Source organism: Aquarana catesbeiana, linkage group LG09, assembly GCF_042186555.1.
Source record: "Aquarana catesbeiana isolate 2022-GZ linkage group LG09, ASM4218655v1, whole genome shotgun sequence".
NCBI classification, from domain to species: Eukaryota; Metazoa; Chordata; class Amphibia; order Anura; family Ranidae; genus Aquarana; species Aquarana catesbeiana.
The window spans coordinates 231450175-231472718 of record NC_133332.1 but is presented as its reverse complement, the minus strand read 5'-3'; the positions used below and the strand labels follow the sequence as shown (position 1 = coordinate 231472718).

The window sequence follows — 22544 nt, the reverse complement described above, 5'->3', positions numbered from 1 at the left end:
TTTATCATCTGCAAAGAGAACCAGAAGATTGGACTAGTTATGAATGGACTTTATGTTGCGGTTTTGTGGACACAGGTTAAAGCGGTTGTATAGTCTTTTTTTTTTACTTTTACCTACAGGTAAGCCTATAATAAGGCTTACCTGTAGGTAAAAAAAATATCTCCTAAACCTTTACGGTTTAGGAGATATTCCCCTTGCTATGCGCCGCTGACTGCAGCGGCGCATGCGCACAGGGGATTCTCGGCTGAAGCCCGGCAGCTGCCGGACCCTGCCGAGTAAGAAATCTCCCGCGCGCATGCGCGGGAGTGATGACATCGCGGCTCCAGCCACTCACAGCGCTGGAACCGCGATACCTGGAAGACACGCCGAGGCAACATGACAGCTCCCTCGGCGTGGACCAGGTAAGATACTGACGCCTCGTTCTAAGGTAAGTATTTCATAATGAGCTAGTATGCGGTGCATACTAGCTCATTATGCCTTTTGCTTTACAGGGTTAAAAAAAAAAAAATTGCGGGTATACAACCGCTTTAATGCATGAATTTGTTTGGCACAAGAGCACTTTTAACACGGTTCACTTTATTTCTATATTGATTATTGTATAATGATGCACTTTTTTTTTTTATAGAATTATGTAAATTACAGATTGTCACTGCAATTATCGCATTTATCGCAATTATCGCACAGAGTTGCATATTTCTCTGTTGCATATGAATGCAACATGTGTGTATGCTACACAGGTTGACATTGGAAGTATTGCATAGGATTGCAGTTTTTAATTGTTTATGATCGCAATTTTAATCGCATAAGATTTCATTATTATGTTCACTAGATTAACTGCAGTCAGTAATATCAGGATTTAGTACGATTATCATTTGAATACATTTGGATAGCGCAGCATTATATTGGTATAGAATGATTTAGCAGGTTAGCCACTTGCCACCAAATCATATACCTGGTACGTCATTTGACTACAAGTGGTTGTAGCGGTGTGATGCCTGCAGCTGGTATCGCCCCGGTACCATTTTTTTTTAGAGCCGACTGTCAGTTTTCTTGTAATAACAACCAGGGCGGCTAACCAGCCACTTGGTTGTTATTACAAGCAGTGGGAGCGCATGCCTCCTCCTTCCGTGACTCGTTCGGGCTCTCCCGTCCCACCGGGAGACCCAAACTACTAGCCGGCACATCCACCGGCTAGCCTGTGACCCGAAGAAAGCCAGAATCGGCTTTGATGGGGCCGCTGCTATTGTAACCCAGAAGTGATGACATGACATCACTTCCGGTTTACCAGAATCTTGACGGCGCCAGTGTTTGAAACTCAAAAGTATTCAAAAACGCAGATCTTGGCGTTTCAAATGCTTTTAAGCGCAGAGGAGGGATTTGGGGTCTTTTAGGCCCCAGATCCCTCCCTAAAGAGTACCTGTTACATGCCTTTTACTGTCACAAGAATGTTTACATTAATCCTGACACCAATAAGTTATTACAATTTTTTTTTTAAAGCAACAGTGTAAAACTAAAAAGAATTAAAACAATAATTAAAAAAAAAAAAGATATAACAAATTTAAAGTGCCCCTGTCCCCTCGTGCTAGCACGCAAAGGTGAACACGTGCGTCTGTCTCACACGCACGCAAACCGCGATCGTCCCACATGTGAGGTATCGCTGCCAATGTCAGATCATGGGCAGTAATTCTAGCACCAGGCCTCCTCTGTACATCGAAAGTGATCACCTCTAAAGGCTTTTAAAGCGTCGCCTATGGATAGTAAACTTTGTCGTTTGTCGCCGTTGTGCGAACGTGCGCAATTTTAAAGCGTGACATGTTTCTACTCACTTGGCGTAACGTCACATATTGTGTTTTTTTTTTTTTTTTTTTTTTTGCATTCGTATTTAAAGAAGTGTATTTTTTTCCCAAAAACTGCTTTTTAAAAACCGCCATGCGAATATTGTTTGACATAAAAAATTGCAAAACCCACCAATTTATTCTCTAGTGCTTCTGCTTTAAAATAAATATATAATGTTTGGGGGTTCTAACTAATTTTCTAGCCAAAAAAAGATAAAAAAACAAACAAAAAAAACCCAGATTTTCACATGGAAACAAAAGGTGCCAGAAAATGCCCGATCTTCAAGTGATTAAACCACTCCCATATTTTATCTTTTGGACTGCAGTTTTTTTTTTTCTTTGGTGTAGTAATGTGGACACATTCAGCTGGACTTGTTCTGTAATGTTGAGGACTCAACAGTCAAACAAATAACGTCCTCTGTTCAAATGAATGTTGGGAACATACAGCCTTCAGCCCGGGTTCACACCTATGCAAATTAGATGTGCGTTTCCCCGCATCTAATTCGCATAGTAGGAGAATGTGACTGGCTTCCTATGGAGCCGGTTCACATATCTCCGGGGCAGTTGCGGAGCGCACTGCACAAAAATGCTGTGCGTCTTTGGCTCCATTTCAGGGCCGAATTCAGGCATAGAATCAGCCCTGATTCGTCCCTGGAACGGGTAACAGGGATGCACAGCGCTCCTGTGCGATCCACAGCCCGGTATAGTGTGAACCCAGGCTCAGACTTACAATGGGTACCAAGCCAGGCCTCCATCAACCTCAGGTGTGGCTTGCCTCTGAAACACGTCCCTATTGGCTACTGCGATTGTCGGGCTGACAGCTCATTTACACCAGCTGGAGGTACTTTCTCTGGGCATCCATCCCAGCTCTGGACACATTACAACGGAGGTCCCTGGTCTCTCTGGCATCAGCTCTCCCTAGACTGATCCCTCGCTCTGCAGGCTCTCCCAGGATTGCCGGACAATACACCACCCCCAGATTTTTGGTCGTAGCTCCCATTGGACCGTCATCCACCACTGGCCTTCGTTTGTCAACCCCTCCACTCTGTGAGGAGGTGTTGCATGGCTTTCTTACTGACTCTTAGTAGCCTCTGATGCGTAATCCGAACGCAGACTGGGCTTGAGAAGAAAGACAGATTAGACGCATATCTAAATCCACCCTTAAAGCGGAATTAAACCCATCAATTTAACAGTTTCAAAAAATGGTTGCATTCCTGGTATGTGTTAGGAATGTAACGGTCACATTGGTTGTGCTCTCCACCAAACTGTCAAACCATCAAATGACTGGAGTCATAACTGATCACATGTGCAGCATCATAGCAGATCAAACAGAGGCCGAGATGGCAGCTTCCTTGACTGAAAACGATAGGAGGCTTTAGTTCCGCTTTATTGTAGAGATTTGAAAGCTGACCACTATAAGGAGAAAATACTTTTAAAAATAAATTCTATAGTTCTTAAAATAAAAATGCAACTCTTGGTGCAATGCTCCATTTGTTTCTGGCTCTGAAATCCCTTTTTATTGGTGCCCAGACTATGTGTGAGTCCAGGCCAACCTCGCCTCACAAGAGACTGCTGTAGCTAATGGTGCTCCAGAGGGGCACCAGAGGGCTGTGGGAGTGCATGACTTGGATTTGGTCTGTAAAACTGGTGACATATCAGCTACACAGGTTGTGCATTGTTTTCAATAAGTTGGCCAACCTAAAGAAGTATTATCACTTTTTTGTACCTTATTCAGTACATAAAGTACTTTGTCCTATTTTCCTAGGCACCATGTAACTTTAGTTGGAATTTTGGACAGAGCAGCACTCCGCCGTCCGCCCCCAATCCTTTGCATATGCCTGCTTGACATAGCAGCTATCAGAGACGGCTACTTTGATAGCATCCACCTCTCTCCATCTTCCAGCACTTGCCCAAAGCAAACACCAGCAAGAGGAATGCAAAAGGACAGGAGGCTGACATGCTTCACTTCCCTCTGCATTCTTCTTGCCGGTGCCTGTCAGCTAGTGCTGGGAGTCGGAAACAAATGCTCACTAGTAGAGCTGCACGATTAATCGTTAAAAAATCACGATCTCGATTCAACCCCCCTCACAACCTTAATCTGGCATTTCCACGATTCAGTGCAGAGCTGTTCTCTGCTCCAAAGCTGTCAAAAAAAAAAAAAAAATGCCGCAAAGTTTATCACTACATTGCTCAGAGCTGACTTAAAGAGAAACATTGTAGCATTTGGTTCCTTTAGACCAAAGGGATGACCTTTGGTCTGCAAATGAGGTCAGTTTAACCTCTTCATGCCTAAGCCTTTACCCCTCACATTTTTGTAAATATTTTATTATATCTTTTCAAGTGACAACACTGAAGAAATGACACTTTGGTACAATGTAAAGTAGTGAGTGTACAGCTTGTATAACCGTGTAAATTTGCTGTCCACTCAAAATTACTCAACACACAGCCATTAATGTCTAAACCGCTGGCAACAAAAGTGAGTACACCTCTAAGTGAAAATGTCCAAATTTTGCCCAAAGTTTCAATATTTTGTGTGGTCACCATTATTTTCCAGCACAGCCTTAACCCTCTTGGGCATGGAGTTCACCAGAGCTTCACAGGTTGCCACTGGAGTCCTCTTCCATTCCTCCATGAAGACATCACTTAGGTCTGGAGACATGCTTGGCAAGTCCATCACCTTTACCCTCAGTTTCTTTAGCAAGGCAGTGGTTGTCTTGGAGGTGTGTTTGGGGTCGTTATCATGTTGGAATACTGCCCTGTGGCTCAGTCTCTGAAGGGAGGGGATCATGCTCTGCTTCAGTATGTCACAGTACATGTTGGCATTCATAGTTTCCTCAATGAACTGTAGCTCCCCAGTGCCGGCAGCACTCATGCAACCCCAGACCATGACACTCCCATCACCATGCTTGACTGGAGGCAAGACACACTTGTCTTTGTACTCCTCACCTGGGTGCCGCCACACACACTTGACACCATCTGAACCAAATAAGTTTATCTTGGTCTCATCAGACCACAGGACATGGTTCCAGTAATCCATGTCCTTAGTCTGCTTGTCTTCAGAAAACTGTTTGTGGGCTTTTTTGTGCATCATCTTTAGAAGAGGCTTCCTTCTGGGACGACAGCCATGCAGACCAATTTGATGCAGTGTGCGGCGTATGGTCTGAGCACTGACAGGCTGACCCCCCTCCCACCCCTTCAAACTTTGCAGCAATGCTGGCAGCACTCATACATCTATTTCCCAAAGACAACCTCTGGATATGACGCTGAGCACGTGCACTTCTTTGGTCGACCATGGCGAGGCCTGTTCTGAGTGGAACCTGTCCTGTAAAACCACTATATGGTCTTGGCCACCATGCTGCAGCTCAGTTTCAGGGTCTTGGCAATCTTCTTATAGCCTAGGCCATCTTTTTGTAGAGCAGCAATTCTTTTTTTCAGATCCTCAGAGAGTTCTTTGCCATGAGGTGCCATGTTGAACTTCCAGTGACCAGTATGAGAAAATGAGAGTGATAACACCAAATTTAACACACCTGCTCCCCATTCATACCTGAGACCTTGTAACACTAACGAGTCACATGACATCGGGGAGGGAAAATGGCTAATTGGCTCCAATTTGGACATTTTCACTTAGGGGTGTACTCACTTTTGTTGCCAGCGGTTTAGACATTAATGGCTGTGTGTTGAGTTATTTTGAGGGGACAGCGAATTTACACTGTTATACAAGTTGTACACTCACTACTTTACATTGTAGCAAAGTGTCATTTCTTCAGTGTTGTCACATGAAAAGATAGAAGAAAATATTTACAAAAATGTGAGGAGTGTACCTCACTTTTGTGAGATACTGTATATGTATGTGTGTGTGTGTGTGTATATATATATGTATATATGTATGTATGTGTGTATATATATATATATATATATATATATATATATATATGTCAAACTATATTTTCACAGCGGTCTTTCAAATGCAATTTTGTGGGAAAAAATATTTATATACATTAATCAAAAAATAAATTTTTGTATAATGTGAAAAATGGTGTTACGCCGAGAATTGTAATCTTTATTCTAAGCAAAAAAATTGTGATTCTCATTTTATCCAGAATCGTGCAGCTCTACTCACTAGCAAAGCATCCGTCATCTAGTGTCGAACGGTCGTGCACCAAGGGGGCGGGGGATGCTGTGTCCGAAATTGCAACTATTGTTACAGGGTGCCTAGGAGTATGAGAGTGCTACATGCACTTTGTCCCACCAGGAGTTGAATAATGTAAAATTGTGATAATTCTTCTTTAAGTTGCTCATACTATTTAGCATTACCAAGTTATGTAGTACGAGTACCTATCAGACTAAATACAGTCTTTCAGTTTTATATATTCCCTATAGGTAAATACAGCATGGTAGAAGGGTAAAGGGATGGGCAATAATGATGTCAGTTAAACTCAGCTGTATACTTTTATGTTTTTGTCTTGCCATAATGTTAAAGTTTATCTTTATTAATCTGGATGAGTTTTCAGATGATCCCTATTGCTCCCTGTGGATCATATTATCTGATGGAGAACAGAGTCCCCATTCTGTGTGTGTTTGTACAACGCACAATGTGTGTATTCTCTCTGTATGATGTCATTCATGGCTCCTCTACACACAGATCATTCACTATTTCTCTACTGTATTTGTTTTATCCAATTCACCTAAAATGCGGCCGCAGTCGTGTAAACACTGGAACAATTGCCTGCAAATGTCTGTGTGGATGGGCCCTTAAAGCCTACTTTGAGTAAGGTGCAGACGAGGTGTTTTTTTTTTTCCTATTAAATTTTACAATGAAATATGCAAACTTTAAAACCTTAACAGGACATATGCGAACAATGAAATCGTTAATATCTGTCTACATATTTTACAAAGTTTTAAACCTTCAATCAGAATTTTAAGTTAAGTCATCCATACTCAAATATTGAAGATCGAACAAACAATCCACACTCAAAGCATAGGTTTCCTTGAACTGGAAAGATTCTACTATATTAAAAAAAAAATACTAAATCTGTTTCACAAAATATGGAATCCATTGATTGAGCATGGTAATCATTGTTAGTAATTTTCTTCTTAAAGAGGAACTTAAAGCAGGATTCCGGCCACCTAAAAAAAAATTTTAAAGTCAGCAGCTACAAACACTGCTGACTTTAAATAAGTAGACTCACCTGTCCTGGGTGCCCGCGATGTCGGCCGCCAGAGGCCGACCCGTCCCTCGGGTCCCGGCACCGCCATCCTAGGTTAGGGAAACAGGCAGTGGAGCCTTGCGGCTTCACTGCCAGTTTCCTACTGCGCACGCACGAGCAATCTGTGAATGGCCCCGTGGTGTTCTGGGAACACGCACAGTTCCCAGAAGACAACGGGGCCGCTCACCGGGGAGAAGAACACGCCGTGGAATAGGAAGAGGCAGATTAGGAAGACTGCCTAGCAACAAGGGTTTAGGTAAGTATAAATTTTTTTTTTTCCAAATGTTTTTTTTTTATTATTTTTTTTTAGGATTTTTGGTGGCATTTTTTTTTTCCAGGGTGGTCCTCCACTTTAACTGTATCTGAGCACCAGAAACCGAAAATTCTATTTAATTTATTTTGAATATTTAAAGCATATTCACCCATCCATCCATGTCTCCATGCTTTATTTTGTTTAGAAATCACCTTGAAAAACACCCCCCTAACTTTTCTGGCCATGGCCATCTTGAGTAAGGGCAGATGATTCATATACAGCCCTGGCCAAAACTTTTGAGAATGACGCAAATATTAATTTTCACAGTCTCCTGTCTCAGTTTTCATGATGGTATTATGCATATACTCCAGATGAATTGCAAAGTCCCTCTTTGCCATGAAAATGAACTTAATCCCATGAAAAACATTTCCACTGCATTTGTGAAGGCGGCTTCAGGGCGCCCAAGAAAGTCCAGCAAGTGCCAGGACCGTCCTACTATTTATTGAGCTGCGGGATCCGGGACCACCAGTGGAGAGTTGGCTCAGGAATGTCAGTAGGCAGGTGTGAGTACATCTGCATGCATAGGGAGAAGAAGCACAATACGCTACAGAGCTAGCTAGCTCTGTGCCAATCCCATGGTCATAGGTTATTATTAAGCAACTGATTAAAATAAACAGCCAAACAAAAAAGTCTTATTCCCGGAGGTATAGCAATAAATGTCATTAATAGAAAGACTGGCTAACACTATAGATGCTTGCAGGGCTGCCTTTAGTAGTGGGCTGGGGATACACCATCTGAAATGCAAGAGGGAAGGGAAAAAAAGCGCCAAGCAGGCATTGTGTAGCACAATTTAGTAAAAGAATGGCACTCACAAGTGAGTGTGGTGGGGAATGATGACAGTTCGCAGTCTATGGGAAGTCCAAGTGTGACCTGGGAGCTATGGTCTTTATCAGTTAGTTTTTATTGTTACCTTTGTCCTTGTTAGGGAGATTCACCCTCTCTATTTCTCATGTTTACATTGATCATTGATATTTTTGTGCCCACAGCTGGTTACGTCATTTGGTTCCATAGTGTGCAATGGAAATGCATAAAAAAATGCAGTACTTGCGTTTTTGATGCACTTCCGCTGCGTTTTTGCTGGTTTCTCCTGCATTACAACAGACACATCCCAAAAAAGCTTGTGAAAAAGTGCAAAATGCATCGGGTAAATGCATCAACTGCAACCTGCATAAGTGTGAACCTAGCCTAAAGGCCTTCTCTTTGCTCCCCTGCCACTCACTATGATGGTAAAAACTGGAAGGGGTTTTCCAGGTGGAGAGAGACACCAACTCCTGGGAATCTGAGATTCTAGTCTGCTCCACCACCCCTCTACTGATTTAGTCGAGCGAGCGAGGTAGTACTACCCCAATGGCAGGGGGACAGAATCAGTCGAGGGTGAATTCTTGTTGGCTGCCACTGGCACTGACCTGAGTGCTAATTCGATAAGCCCAAAATTCTTCCTTTTATTTCCCAACATACACTGTATGAATGCCAAATGAAATTTGATTGGCTCCTTTGGTCAGCCATTTAGGATCAGGACTTCTGTTTTGTCATCTTGCAGGTGTCTCATAGTCCAGGCTCCAAGGCCATGGTGGTGAAGATCTATAAAAATGAGGTGGATGAGGAGGGTATCGTCCGAGAGATATCTCTTCTGCAGAAATTGTCTCACCCCAACATTGTCAGGTGAGCGTGTCCTGAAAATTGTGAATTCTTACTTTTTTTTTTTTTTTTTTTTCTAATTTTTCTTCCTTCGTAACTATTTAGAGACCAATTTTTTGTTATTTTATAAAAAATTAAGGATTGCAGGTGTTGCTGGTAGAAACCTGTCCGATTTTGTGGTGTGAAGGCTCAGACCATAGATGACAGCCAAGTTCTGGGTACCCCATTATTCTCAGCTCACATCCCATGCTATGTGGACATAGTGGGAAATATGGCATAGTGTACACAATGTTTTCTAGGCAACAAGAACCTGACCAAAGCTCGGGGGGTTCTGCAAAAGGTGTGTAAATAAAAATAATGAAACTGGTGGTTGCCTTAGTTTCTTTTCCAGGCAAAGTCTATATTGCAACTATAAAAAAAAATGTTGCTTCAACATCCATGTAACTTTCTGTGCACTGAACCAAATCTTAAAGTAGAATTTCACTCTAAAGAGGAAGTTCCACTAAATGTCCCCCCCCAACATTTTTGGCAAATTATGCTTTTTTGGGGGAGTAGGTACCTGGTTTTGGTGGGTACCTGCTCCCACATTTGCTGAAATTGCCTACGCAACTCCACCATAAGTTCTCCTCCATCTCTCGCTGTCTGCAACTTTTTGGGACACGTCACTGATCCCAGGAGGCTGCAGGACCATTCATATAGCTCAGTGCAGCTGCCCACAGTAAGTATTCCTGCGCTGGGGACCTGAACACTGGCAAAGAACCGGCCCAGGTGAGGATGGTGCTGGATCCCTGGACAGGTAAGTTTCCATTGATTTAAAATTCAGCAGCTACATTGTTTTGTAGTGGCTGACTTTTTTCATTTTTTGCAAACTGAGTGAAGATCCTCTTATCTGCCTTCTCATCTAACTTCTGGGAACTACATCTTTATAGTTCAAATAAGGAGAGCACCATAGGGTGACATAGCTACAGTATGACGAATTAGCATTATCACTGTAGGACAGGAAGTGTTACTTGCAGGATGACCAAGTAAAAACCTAAAGCTAGACTGGGAAAAGGAAAAGTTCCCCCTTGCTGCGGGGCTGTATCTACATAGCAAGGAATAACTGCTCATTTATGTCTAGGGTCCAATGAGTAAAAGGGCATCCAAGAGGCGCTGGGACTTTATAATGAGTTTAAGCAAGGTAGTAAGAGGGCAAAAAAAAACCCATTTGAAGAGCCCATTGGTTTAAGTTAGGCTGCTCACAACACGCAAGGGTACCTTACTGTGGGTACTCCAGCAGGGTACCAGGAAAAGCCATGCGTGTATATGGAAAGAGCGCCAGACCATAAGATAAGAGTCCAAATTAATTTATTGATATTGTGTTAAAAGACAGCCCACACGTTTCGGGGGGTCAAAGGAACCCCCTTCATCAGGGCTTCAGTTAAAAATGAGAACCTTGAGTGGACTCAACATAAGGCTTTCCTGTTTGAATCTGTGCAGGGAAGATAACTGCTGGATTAGGATTCCTGGCCAGTAGTATTTGCATCAGCAGTTAAAATAAGTTCTTATTCAAACAGCAAAGCCTTACTTTGGATCCACTCAATGTTCTCATTTTTAACTGAACACCTGATGAAGGGGGAGTTCCATTGACCCCTGAAATGCATTTGATGTCTTTTAACACAATATCATTTAATTAATTTGGACTCTCTTATCTTTTGGTCTGGCGCTCCTTCCATCTATGCACATTTATGTACAATTTTGGTACACTATTTGGGGACCTTGGTTTAAATTCTGGTTCTACACCTGCATTTAGTTTGCACGTTCTCCCTGTGCTTGTGTGGGTTTCCTCCGGGTACTCCAATTTCCTCCCACACTCTGAAGACTTGCAGGTTGGTTAGATTGCTTCTTTTCCAAAATGGCCCTAGTGTATGTATGGATATGAGATCATGTAGTAAATAGGTTGTAAGCTTCTTGAGGACAGGGCCTAATGTCAATGTACATTATGTAAAGAGCTGCAAGATTGTATATGAATAAAAATCTCGTATAATCTCGTATAATAATATGAATACCTCTACTAATAAATAATAGACAAGGACATCCTGACACTCAGCCATCCTAATGAAGCTTACAGTTTCCACATATATTTACACTTAAATGCAGCTTACACCACTATTGTGTTATAAATCAGAACTCAGTGTAATGGATCCTCCTGGCTGGATGGTCAGCACTGGGATCTTGTAGTATCAAGGTCCTTAGTACACAGCTCCAAGGACCTTGACACTTAAAGACCCCAGGGCTGACCACTAAACCAAAGTGCCCAGTACAGTTCATTATCTGACACTTATTACTACATCTGCAGGCTGCGTCTTCTAGTAGAAGAGAATTTCATACTGCAGTGGAGAATGTCCAGCGCTGTATATAAATAATACATTTTATGTGTGGATAAATCTATTTATATTGTGCTAACGCTGCTTTTCTTCCCCTTCTGTCAGATCAGCAAGTAAATGATTATAGGCTTATTTCAGAAACGGATCTTCCAGCACATAACCCTCAGGCAAATGTTTAAATGTAGAATTATTTACAATGAGAGAGTTCTTTTTACTCACTGCTGACACCAGTTGAATACAGATGATTTTGGTGTCTTTGTCGCCATCTTGTGGCAGAATAAGACTATTGCAAGACAGAAGTACTAAGGCAAAATTTTTTCCCCCCTTTGTTTAAAGTAAGGGAGGGTTATAACTCCTGACAGTTTTTTTTTTGCCATCTGTGTCCTATTAGGGAGATTTCCCTTTACTTCCTGTCCCATAGCCAAAACAGCAGGTGAGAGAAAATCGCTCTAAAGTGAATGAATCCCAGGGCTGTCACCAGAACTAGTGTCTATTGGAAGATTTCCCCTATGTATATTGGAGCCAGGGACAGCCAGGCATAGTATTTTTCAGAATGTGTCAGCAATGACTGCCTCTGTGTTTCTCAAAAATAAAGGTTTCCTATTAAACTCAGAATGAGAAATCAGAAAGAGAAAACACAGAGCTTGCTACTGGATTTTGGAACAACCAGCAACTTGTTAACTTACTGACGGACGTGATCTGATTGACCATACTTTACAATCCTACCACCGGTCTTCTTTCAGATCCTTATTTGTGATGCTTTAGCTTAAATGTAATGGCTTTTGGAAATGATGTAGGATTTGTATGGAATTTAACTTATCTGTTCTAATAATTGCAGGTATCTTGGGATATGTGTCAAAGATGAAAAACTCTATCCAATTCTGGAGGTGAGCATTTTCCGCTGTCTATACATCAGAAATTCTGAGGCTCCCTCCAGCTTTTAATAGGAGCAGCTGACCCCCTCCTAATATAAAAGTTCTACTACTATAAATATATATAAATTAAAGGGCCCTTCTACTGAGGTGTCACAGCCAAGAATTTCCAGTACTGAGCCACAACTGAATTGAGGCTTTGTAACAAGTAACAGTTAAAGCAGAATTTTTTTTTCATTCTTTTTTGCCCTTCGGGTTGGTTTCTGACCTAGGCCATATGATGTCATCCATCCCAGGTGTCTCAGTGGGCATTTTGTTCTTTCATTATTTCATCTGGAGGAGGGGCTCTCTCAGCTAAACACACCCTGCTGTCTGTATGCCTGAGCTAAGGACAGATGGATTCTTGGAAGTAAATGCTACATGAATCATCTGCCTTTACTCAAGATGGTCGCAGCTAGAAATTTGGGGGGGGGGGGGGGTTGTTTTTCAAAGCGATTTTTTAACAAAATACAGCATGGAGACATGGGTGAATTGGTGTGCCTGCTTTGAATATTCAAAGTGAACTAAATAGCATTTTCAGTTTGCGGTTTAGTTCCACTTTAGAAAGAGAGGTATGGACTTAAAAAAAAAAAAAAAAAATTATACTCCCCTAGGTAGATGCAGCAGTGATCTGATGCTGCGTCTGTCCCCTGCCAGTTTTCCGATGGGCACCGAGCGATTAAACGCCACTAATTGCTCAGTTTCTCCCCTTCCGCTCTCCTCTCCATTGCTCTCTGGAGCGCAGGGCTGTGCTGGGAACGGGAGGGGCTGGCTCAGACTCTTAGCAGATTGCTGAGAGGCGGAGCCAGATGCCAGTCCAGGAATCTGAGTGCATCCTGTGGATCTTTCCTGAGCCTGGACTGGTTGAGTGATGTCAGCCGACAGCAGACTTTAGTCCGTTGTCGGCTGAAAACGGGTCACAAGAGTGCAGAATGAACTGCACTCCTATGACTGACAGGAGAAGTGCAGCCCTATTGGCTTTGGCTATAATTCCCTTTTAAAGACACATTGGTTAGATGTTTGATTGAAGCTGCTGCTTCCTCTCATACTTTTTATATGGGCTGATAATGAGTGAGTCTCATCATTGGAAGCACTTGATACGTAGAGATTTTGCAGGGATTTTCATGATCCAGGGATTTTTTTTTCTGGATCCGGTCTGATTAAAGTTGTATTTGACTCGGAGGTGAAGTCTGCTCAGCTTCTTGGGGACTTGGTCTTTGAGATCTCTTTGCCATAGTTCTGGCTCAGTTCTGGTTTTCCTGCCCACCTCTGTCCCTTCTGTAAGTCCCTTCTGCTGTGCCATATTGCATAATATAAAATGGAAGATCCAACATGGAGAGTGACGCTATTGTTGTTGTGCTCACCGCAAATGTACAGGCAGAGAGATCTTGCCATTGGAGAGATGTAAGAAACCACTTTTTAGGATCTTCCAAAAACTGAAATACCAGTTTTTGGAAGTAGCTGTACCTGAAAAACATGTTTCATCTTTTTTTTTTCTGTCCTCAGTACGTGAATGGGGGATGCCTGGAAGAATTACTTGCCAACAAAGACATTTTTCTTACCTGGAAAGAAAAAGTGGACCTGTCGTGTGACATCAGCAGGGGGATGGTCTACCTACACTCTAAAAACATTTACCATCGGGACCTGAACTCTAAGGTATTCATGTCCATGTGCAAATTGCATGACCTATAGCCGCCCTTCAGAATGCATCACAGGGTTGTCTACAGCAGGCAGAAATCTGGTTGGCTGCTGTCCTAAAAATAAAATCAATCACATTTGGGCTTATGGAAAATGGGAATATTCTTAGTTAAATTGTTACAATGATTTCTTTAGAGCCGACGACCGATCCTCTTATCTGACGGCTGCTGTTCTGCTCTTGCCCAATAGTAAATAGATTGTAAATGTTCGATTAACAAAAGAATATAAAAAAAAAAACCAAACATGCCTACACTTACCTGCTCTGTGCAATGGTTTTGCACAAAGAAGCACCAATCCTCTTCTTCTGGGGTTCTCCAGGCCCCTCCTCTTCATAAGGTGCCCTCACAGAAAGCCACTTTCCATGGGGGCCCCCATGCATGGTTACTCCCAAGTACTGCTGCTGCGGCCATTGACACAGACGTCGGGATTCGGCCCCACCCCCTCCCCCCGCTCCCATGTGGCAGCTTTTGATTGACAGCAGTGGGAGCCAATAGCTCCTGCTGCTATAAATGTTTCCAATGAGGAGAGTGACACCGGCTGGAGCTGCTGGGCTATTGCACATCGTTGGATCGGATCGGGCTCAGGTAAGGAAAAGGGGGGGCAGCTGCAGCACAGGTTTTTCACCTTTAATGTTTAGACTACATTGAGGTGAAAACCCTAAGGCTTTACAACTACTTTAAGAACACATGCTGTTTCCCAACTCCTTGGTGTGCACAGTGGTGTTTAGCAATAGGGCCCATAGTTTGTTGTCCTGTTAACTACTAGGTGGCAGACTTAATGACCATAGATGGATCGAATTTTGGTCGGTTTAGCAGGGACAGGCCGATTTTTGATCCATCTATGATGGTACCTATTCCAGAGGAGTCAATCTAGTAATCATCTCCTCTTGAATGGGAATGTAGGAGAATTTTGCATTCGATCGGTGCATGCGGGCAATCGGCTGCACTGCTGATCAGTGTATTCTGGCAGTGGAGAACTCCCCATTGTCAGAATACATTGACATAGTGGGTAGGATTCTTTCAACCACCTCAAATGTGTGGATAAGGAAATACATTCTTCATTTTTTCTTTCTTTTTTTTTTTTTTTTTTTTTGATCAGTCGTCTGGCTTATCAATAATAACTGAACCATCTATGGCCAGGTTACAGTTGATCTCAGGCAAAGTAAGTAGAGCTAAATCAGAGGGCAGATATAACGTGTTAGTGACTCACAGATTAATGATCAATATAATATAATACAATTCTGTGCTCAGTTACCCTATCCATTCTGATTTAAGGCCAGTTAAAGATGAACTCTACAGTCAGCCAAAACTCCTACTTATTTTTGTAATACCACTCTGTATCTATGTAAAAGTATATTGTTGTATCATTTTTTGTACTTACTGAGCTCTGCCTAAGCTGTCAATATGCAGATGAGCTCCACCCTGGCAAACCCAACAACCAAAATAATTCATTGTCCTCATATGGGTCATAGCTGTTTTCTGGTGAGATGAAGGAAGGGCAATATGTGAATTCCAGCCTCTGGGGGACAAGTTTGTTTTTTAATCTGTGTGCAGTGATGATGTATTTCATACACACACAGCACCATCTAGTGGCTGAATTGTAGAGTCGTATCTGTATGGAACCAAAGTAGACCAGGCTTTGTTTATTTTTGTACGTCCATTGCCTGCTGTAAGGTTTCACTTAGATACATGCATGTTTGAGCTTTCTGCATCATAGCCTCTGTTAGACCCCAGAATCTCAAATGTTGGTCACAACATTGACAAAAGTACATTAGGTGAACAACTTGAAATTAACACTGCTTAATGGAGATCTTCTCCAATCTATGGTATGTTTTTAATTTGCATTAGAGTTGTCGAGCCAAAAGGCAACCTGCGTGAACATTGGTATCCTAGTGTGATTTGAACCCAGGATTTCAGCACTGTAAGGCTTTGAATCCAGGATCTCAGCACTGTAAGGCTTTGAACTCAGGATTTAAGCACTGTAATGCCCTGTATACACGATCGCACATTCCAACAACAAAATCCATGGATTTTTTTCAGACAGATGTTGGCTCAAACTTGTCTTGCATACACACGGTCACACAAATGTTGTCAGAAATTCCAAACGTCAGGAACGCGGTGAGGTACAACACATACGACGAGCCGAGAAAAATGAAGTTCAATAGCCAGTGCAGCTCTTCTGCTTGATTCTGAGCATGCGTGGAACTTTGTGCGTCAGAATTTACGAGAATGGATTTTGTTGTCGGAAAATTTGAGATCCAGATCTCAAATTTTGTGTGACGGAAATTCCAATGGAAAATGTGTGATGGAGCCTACACAGGGTCGGAATTTCCGACAACAAGCTCCCATCGAACATTTTCCGTCGGAAAATCTGACCATGTGTACGGGGCATAAGGCTTTGCATCCAGGGTTTCAGCACTGTAAGGCTTTGAATCCAGGGTTTCAGCACTGTAAGGCTTTGAATCCAGGATTTCAGCACTGTAAGGCTTTGAATCCAGGGTTTTAACGCTGTAAGGCAACAGTGCTAGTCAGTAAGGCTCTGCGCCACCCAATGCTATGTTAAAAAAAAAAGTGCTAGCTATATGTCAAACCTATGACCACACTGAGCACCAGGCAAATTTTAATAGCCAGAGTTCTGAAAACATGTCAGGATTCTGAAACCACTCTCTATCAGCTCTCCTTTGGGATCATACATTCACAGTGTGCATTTTTAATGGTGTCGTGATTCATTTTTCATTATAAGGAGTTTGCAAGTTCACAACTGGAAAGCAATGAATGATTAATGCTATTTCCTCCAAAGACTTGAATGTATGTTGGCACTTTTCCTAAGCAGATACAATGGAAAAATGTGCACAGTAATAGTCTAAATCATCATGATGCAAATCAGGAGGCTATAACAACGGGTAGGCAAATGATAAAAATTTAATCAAAGGTTTTACAGAACTGATGTTGAAAATTATTTTTAAAAAATTTAAAAGTTCCCTTTTGAGATACCGTATATGTGTAAAAGATGTAAATATTATCATCAATTTGTTTAAATGTTTTAATAACTTTGTGTTTATAATAAGTAATCATATATATACCTGAGGGCAGCCATATTTGCCCATTACATGTGCAGGCTGTGCTTTGAAGGGCTACACAATGGCTGTGCTTTACTGCTCCTTTTCATAATACAAGTCTAAGGGGTCTATGGGGGGATTTACTAAAACTGAAGTACAGAATCTGGTGCAGCTGTGCATAGTAAACAGTTAGCTTCTAGGTTTTAGCCCTCGTTCACACTGAATACAGCTTTGAAATCATGCGACTTAACTTTAAATGGCACGATTTCAAAGCCGCATGTCAGTAAGACTTCATGCACAGATGTCTATGCTAGTCGCACTACCAAGTCAGCGTCATGCCTGTTTGAACAGTTTTCCTGCTGACCTGTCAAATCGCATGATAAGTCGCGGCGGTGTGAACGTGGGCTAATTCTCAAAGCTTAATTCAACAAGCTGAAGTTGAAAGTTGATTGGTTAGTATGCACATCTGCACCAGATTCTGTGTGCTCCATTTTTAGTCCATCCCCCCATTTATATAACATTCATTGAGTGAATGTCAGAAGCATTCGTGCATGTTGAACAAAATGTCCCATATGTTTTCCAAGAGATAAATGCCTGTATCGTAAGCACCATCTAGTGGCCAAAATGTGGTATAGTTATCTCACTGAGATATTTCAGATAATTATACTGCATTTTGACCACTATATGGAGCTAACAATACAGGCATCATCCTCTTAGAAAAGATATGGAGCATTTTTTCAACTTCCCCGATATGCCTTTGACATTTTTTCAATCTTTTATAAATGGACCCCTAGGAGTCAGCTGAAAACAATGCACTCCTTGTGTGGCTGATATCTTATCTCAACAGCTGTTGGGCCCCTTTCACACTGGTACGACTTGAAAGTTGCGCGACTTTGACGCGGCTTGAAGCAATGCCTGTGTAATCTTTGAGGTCTATGGACCTCAAGTTGCATCAAAGTCGGAGCAAAGTAGTGCAGGGGCTACTTTGAAGTCGCACAGATATGAATGGTATTCATTGGAAATCATGGGGTATAACTTGCCATGCGACTTTGCAGTCCCAAGTTGCAGGACAAATCGCACAAGTGTGAAAGGGCATACTTCTAAAATGTGTTTTTGAAGGTGTGATGTGTGTATATGTATGTGTGTGCGTATATGTGTATGTATATATAGATATATATAAAAGAGAGAGAGAGAGACCCTGGCAATGCGTTTCACAGTCCAAACTCTGCTTCTTCTGGACAGAATGGAAACATGCATGTACATAATAAAATGCAATCTGTATCAGAAGAGTTACTGTTTACATGGAGTATATCAATTTATCAAGTGCATGGTTACAATCGGCACTATATATTTACATATATACATACATACACACACACACACTTCTTTACATGATATTTTCAAATTTGTTAATAACAACATAGCAATATAATGGCACATTGCCATGTTGTTATGGACAAATTAAAAAATTTATTTTTCTAAATTAAAACCTATAAACAAATGGTACACATATATGTTTTTATTCATTTCTGGAGGGAAAGAATAGGGATTAACTTTAAACCATTATTTATTTTTACAGAACTGCCTCATCAGAGTGGCTCCACGGGGGCGGGAAGCTCTGGTGACAGATTTTGGTCTTGCCCGGGAGGTGGTGGACCTGCCTGCAAAAAATGGTGAAAAAAATGGTGAAAGAAAATTGTCTCTTGTGGGTTCTGCCTTCTGGATGGCTCCTGAAATGTTACGTGGAGAACCGTATGACCGCAAGGTTTGTTTAAATGATACGTTATCAAATTTAGGTTGCCAAAAGGAAATATGGAAAAGAATAATCAATGAAGTTTGCGTTTTCGTTTGTTGTCCAACTCCTTAAAATGTTACCACTAGATTGTGGACATCCTAGTTTACCAGTGCTGATTTTAACCCCTTCTTGCTTGCCTCGGCATCTCTTTAAAAAGTTGAGAGGGGGGGGGAAATCAGAGGTCATGTGACCACTGTAATTGGCTATTTAAAATGATATACCAGTAAAATAGTAAAATTTGTGCTTCAAAACTGAAATATTGGTGATTCGCTCACACCTTCCACACTCTCAAAATAATGTGATATAACATGTTAACTGATACAAGTGCCACGCTTCACCTTACAATAAAAACCTGTGTGTGTATATTTATCTCAACGTGGACCCTGCCACTAAATTGCCTTAGACACTTAGTGCCAATTAACTGTAATTGTGTGCGCCTCAAATCATGTTACAGATGAAAAGTAATAATATAAGATAGTCAAATTGAATAAACTACAATAAAATGAAAATGGAAGATAAAAAGTCTATCAATGTCAAAAGTCCAATATATGTTGCCTGATGATATTAGGCCAAACACATGAATTCCCGTAATACTTCAGCATACTTCAGTCAATTGACAATCCATTAAATGTGCATCACTCTTGCTGCACGCTGTGCTCTATTCCTAATATCTTATCCCCCTGAGGAAGCCATGTGTCCCAGCGGCGCAATGCATAGGGGAGTGGCTTTGATGTCACGACGCTCAACCGGAGGAACACCGAGTTTGAATAGTGAGTAGTGGTAACACAACATCTGCATATTCCACGCTGGTGTACATAGCTGATATGCATTGCTAAGTGTGGTGTGCTGCAAGCACTTTTTACATGCAAATGTAATGTGTGAAGATTTTTAGCAATAAATAGAGTGATTTTAAAGATAAAGCACTATTGGTGTTTTTATATATTTATATGTACTTGGCTAATGGGAGAGACTGGTAGGAGAAGGAGGAAGTGATTCCAGTATTGATTCACAGGAACCATGCATCTAGTCTCCTGGGGAGGGATACAAACATTGTCTGATCATATTCATATATGATCCATTATCCCAGGTGAGAGCACACCTGGTGGAGGAATAGAGCACATCATGCAGCACAAGTGATGGGCATTTTAATGGATTGTCGATTGAAGTACACTGAATTATCACAGGGATTCATGTATTTGGCCTAATATCATCAGGCGACATATATTGGACTTTTGTCATTGATGGACTTTTTATTTTCATTCTATTGTAGTTTTATTCAATTTGACACTATTATATTACTTTTCATCTGTAACATGATTTGAGGTGCACACAATTACATTTAATTGGCACTAAGTGTCTAAGGCAATTTAGTGGCAGGGTCCACGTTGACATAAATATACAAACACAGTTTTTTATTTTAAGGTGAAGTGCGGCATTTGTATCAGTTAACATTGTGATTGGTTGTCACAGTGGTCACATGATCGGGAGCTGGTCCCGTCGGCTACCGATCATTAGCCTGGACACAAAACTGTCTGAGCTGATAGCTCAGTCTCTGTGTTAGGAGTGTGCAGTGAGAGATGTGCTGTGTCTCTGTACCAGGATTCAGCATGTATGGCTCTATTTACCTACCAGATAATGTAATTTTACTAAATTCATGGTTCAGATAAGCAAGCTGCTTAACGTCAAAGTTTTTGTTTACCGCCAATATTTCTCAAAGGAGATTCCGTTTGTTATTTGCAATGGACACTTGGGTATTGTTATCATTACTTAAAGGGACATCCACTCAAAACCCAGTGTTAATTTTGGCATCAATTTTCAATTTAGTTTTAGTTATAGTCTTATTTTGACTAAAATGCCATTTTAGTTTTAGTTTTAACCATCTGAATTGTTTGTCGTATTTTAGTCAGTTTTAATCGCCATTACATTTTAGTCGACTAAAATCAAATGTGTTTTTAGTTAAATTGTAATGCATTATTTAAGCGTTTCTCTAGAATTGCCAAACTCATTATATACTCCTGGAGTAAAAATTTAATAATATCTTATTATTTATGGCATTAAAGTTTGAACATGGACTTAATAAATAAAACCAAGTTTCATAAACAAACAAAAATATTGCTTTTTGACAAACAGAAGTGCATAGAAGGGATGTTGGTGCCTAAACTAAACTGATTGATTCTGGTTTTGACACACAACCTTCCAAACAGAAGGTCAACTTTTAAAATAACCCCCCCAAACTGTAAACTCTATTGGCTGTAATGCCATTGCAAATACTTTTTTTTTTTTTTAATTAAAAAAAATAAGACAACAGTAAAGTTAGTCCAATTTTTTTTATATTGTGAAAGATAATGTTACTCCGAGTAAATTTATACCCAACATGTCACGCTTCAAAATTGCGCCCGCTCGTGGAATGGCAACAAACCTTTTCCCTTAAAATACTCCTTAGGCGACATTTAGAAATTTCTACAGGTTACCAGTTTTGAGTTACAGAGGAGGTCTAGGGCTAGAATTATTGCTCTTGCTCTAACAAACACCACGATACCTCACATGTGATTTGAACACTGTTTTCATATGCGCGCGTGACTTGCATGAGAGCTCAGCGGGGTGATGCGCTTTCATTTTTTTATCTTTTTCCTTTTGTCCTTATTAAAAAAAATTGTGGGTCACTTTTATTCCTATTACAAGGAATGTAAACATCCTTGTAACGTGGCAGGACCTCTTAATTGTGAGATCTGGGGTCAAAAAGACCTCAGATGTCATATTTACACTAAAATGCATACAAAAAAAAATTGAAATGAGATTTGAAAGGAAAAAAAAATATTCCCCTTTAAGAGCATTGGGCGGAAGTGACTTTTAGTGTTTCTTCCGCCCTCCAATACTATGGAGCCAAGTGGGGGCCATCTTTCCCTCACTGGGCATCCAGGCAGTGAGGGGAGAGGAACAGATCGGCTCCGCCACTACCGACGGCTCTGGTAAGCAGCGGAGATGACCGGAGCGTGGCGGAAGGGGGGGGGCCTTTCCCGCCCCCGAAAAAAAGTGATCTCGCATCGAATATCCCGCAGAGACCACTTTTATCTTAAAGGACAGTCCGCCATTTTTAAGAATACCGGGGTTATGGGAGCTACCTGCTGCCATAACAACGGTATTTAATGTCAAAGTAGCGACGTATAACGACGGCGGCTGGTCCTTAAGTAGTTAACTGAAGTCGCGCGACGCGGTACCCAAATACAATTTTTGTCCTTTTTTTCCCACAAATAGTTTTTGGTGGTATTTTATCACCTCTGCATTTTTTAGTTTTTACGCTATAAATCTATATATAAATAAAAAAATGAAAATGTTGAAAAAAAAAAAAAAGACTCTCTTCTATAAAACATGTCCAATAAAAAAATGTAAAAAAAAAATCAAATCAATTTTAGGCCAATATGTATTCTGCTACATATTTTTGGTAAAAAAAAATCCCAATAAGCGTTTATTGATTGGTTTATGCAAAAGTTATAGCATCTACAAACTATAGGATCTGTGTATGGATTTTTTTTTTTCTACCAGTAATGGTGGCGATTAGCGACTCATACTGGTTCTGTGATATTGCGGTGAACAAATTGGACACTAACTGACACTTTTGACCCGTATTTGGGGACCAGTGACGTCATTACAGTGATCAGTACTAAAAATATGCACTGTCACTGCATAATGACACTGGCTGGGAAGGGGTTAACATTGGGGGGC

General features: G+C 41.2%; 1 protein-coding gene across 2 annotated transcripts in view; it reads left to right on the top strand.

The window, feature by feature from the left end:
* Positions 1 to 22544, top strand: part of LOC141108367 (dual specificity testis-specific protein kinase 2-like) — a 120478-nt gene that overhangs the window by 81519 nt on the left and 16415 nt on the right. For both annotated transcript variants that reach the window (XM_073599926.1, XM_073599927.1), the window contains exons 3-6: positions 8896 to 9017; positions 12198 to 12246; positions 13777 to 13926; positions 18606 to 18791. In XM_073599926.1, the coding sequence (XP_073456027.1) occupies positions 8896 to 9017; positions 12198 to 12246; positions 13777 to 13926; positions 18606 to 18791 (507 nt within the window). The remainder of the gene's footprint in view (positions 1 to 8895; positions 9018 to 12197; positions 12247 to 13776; positions 13927 to 18605; positions 18792 to 22544) is intronic.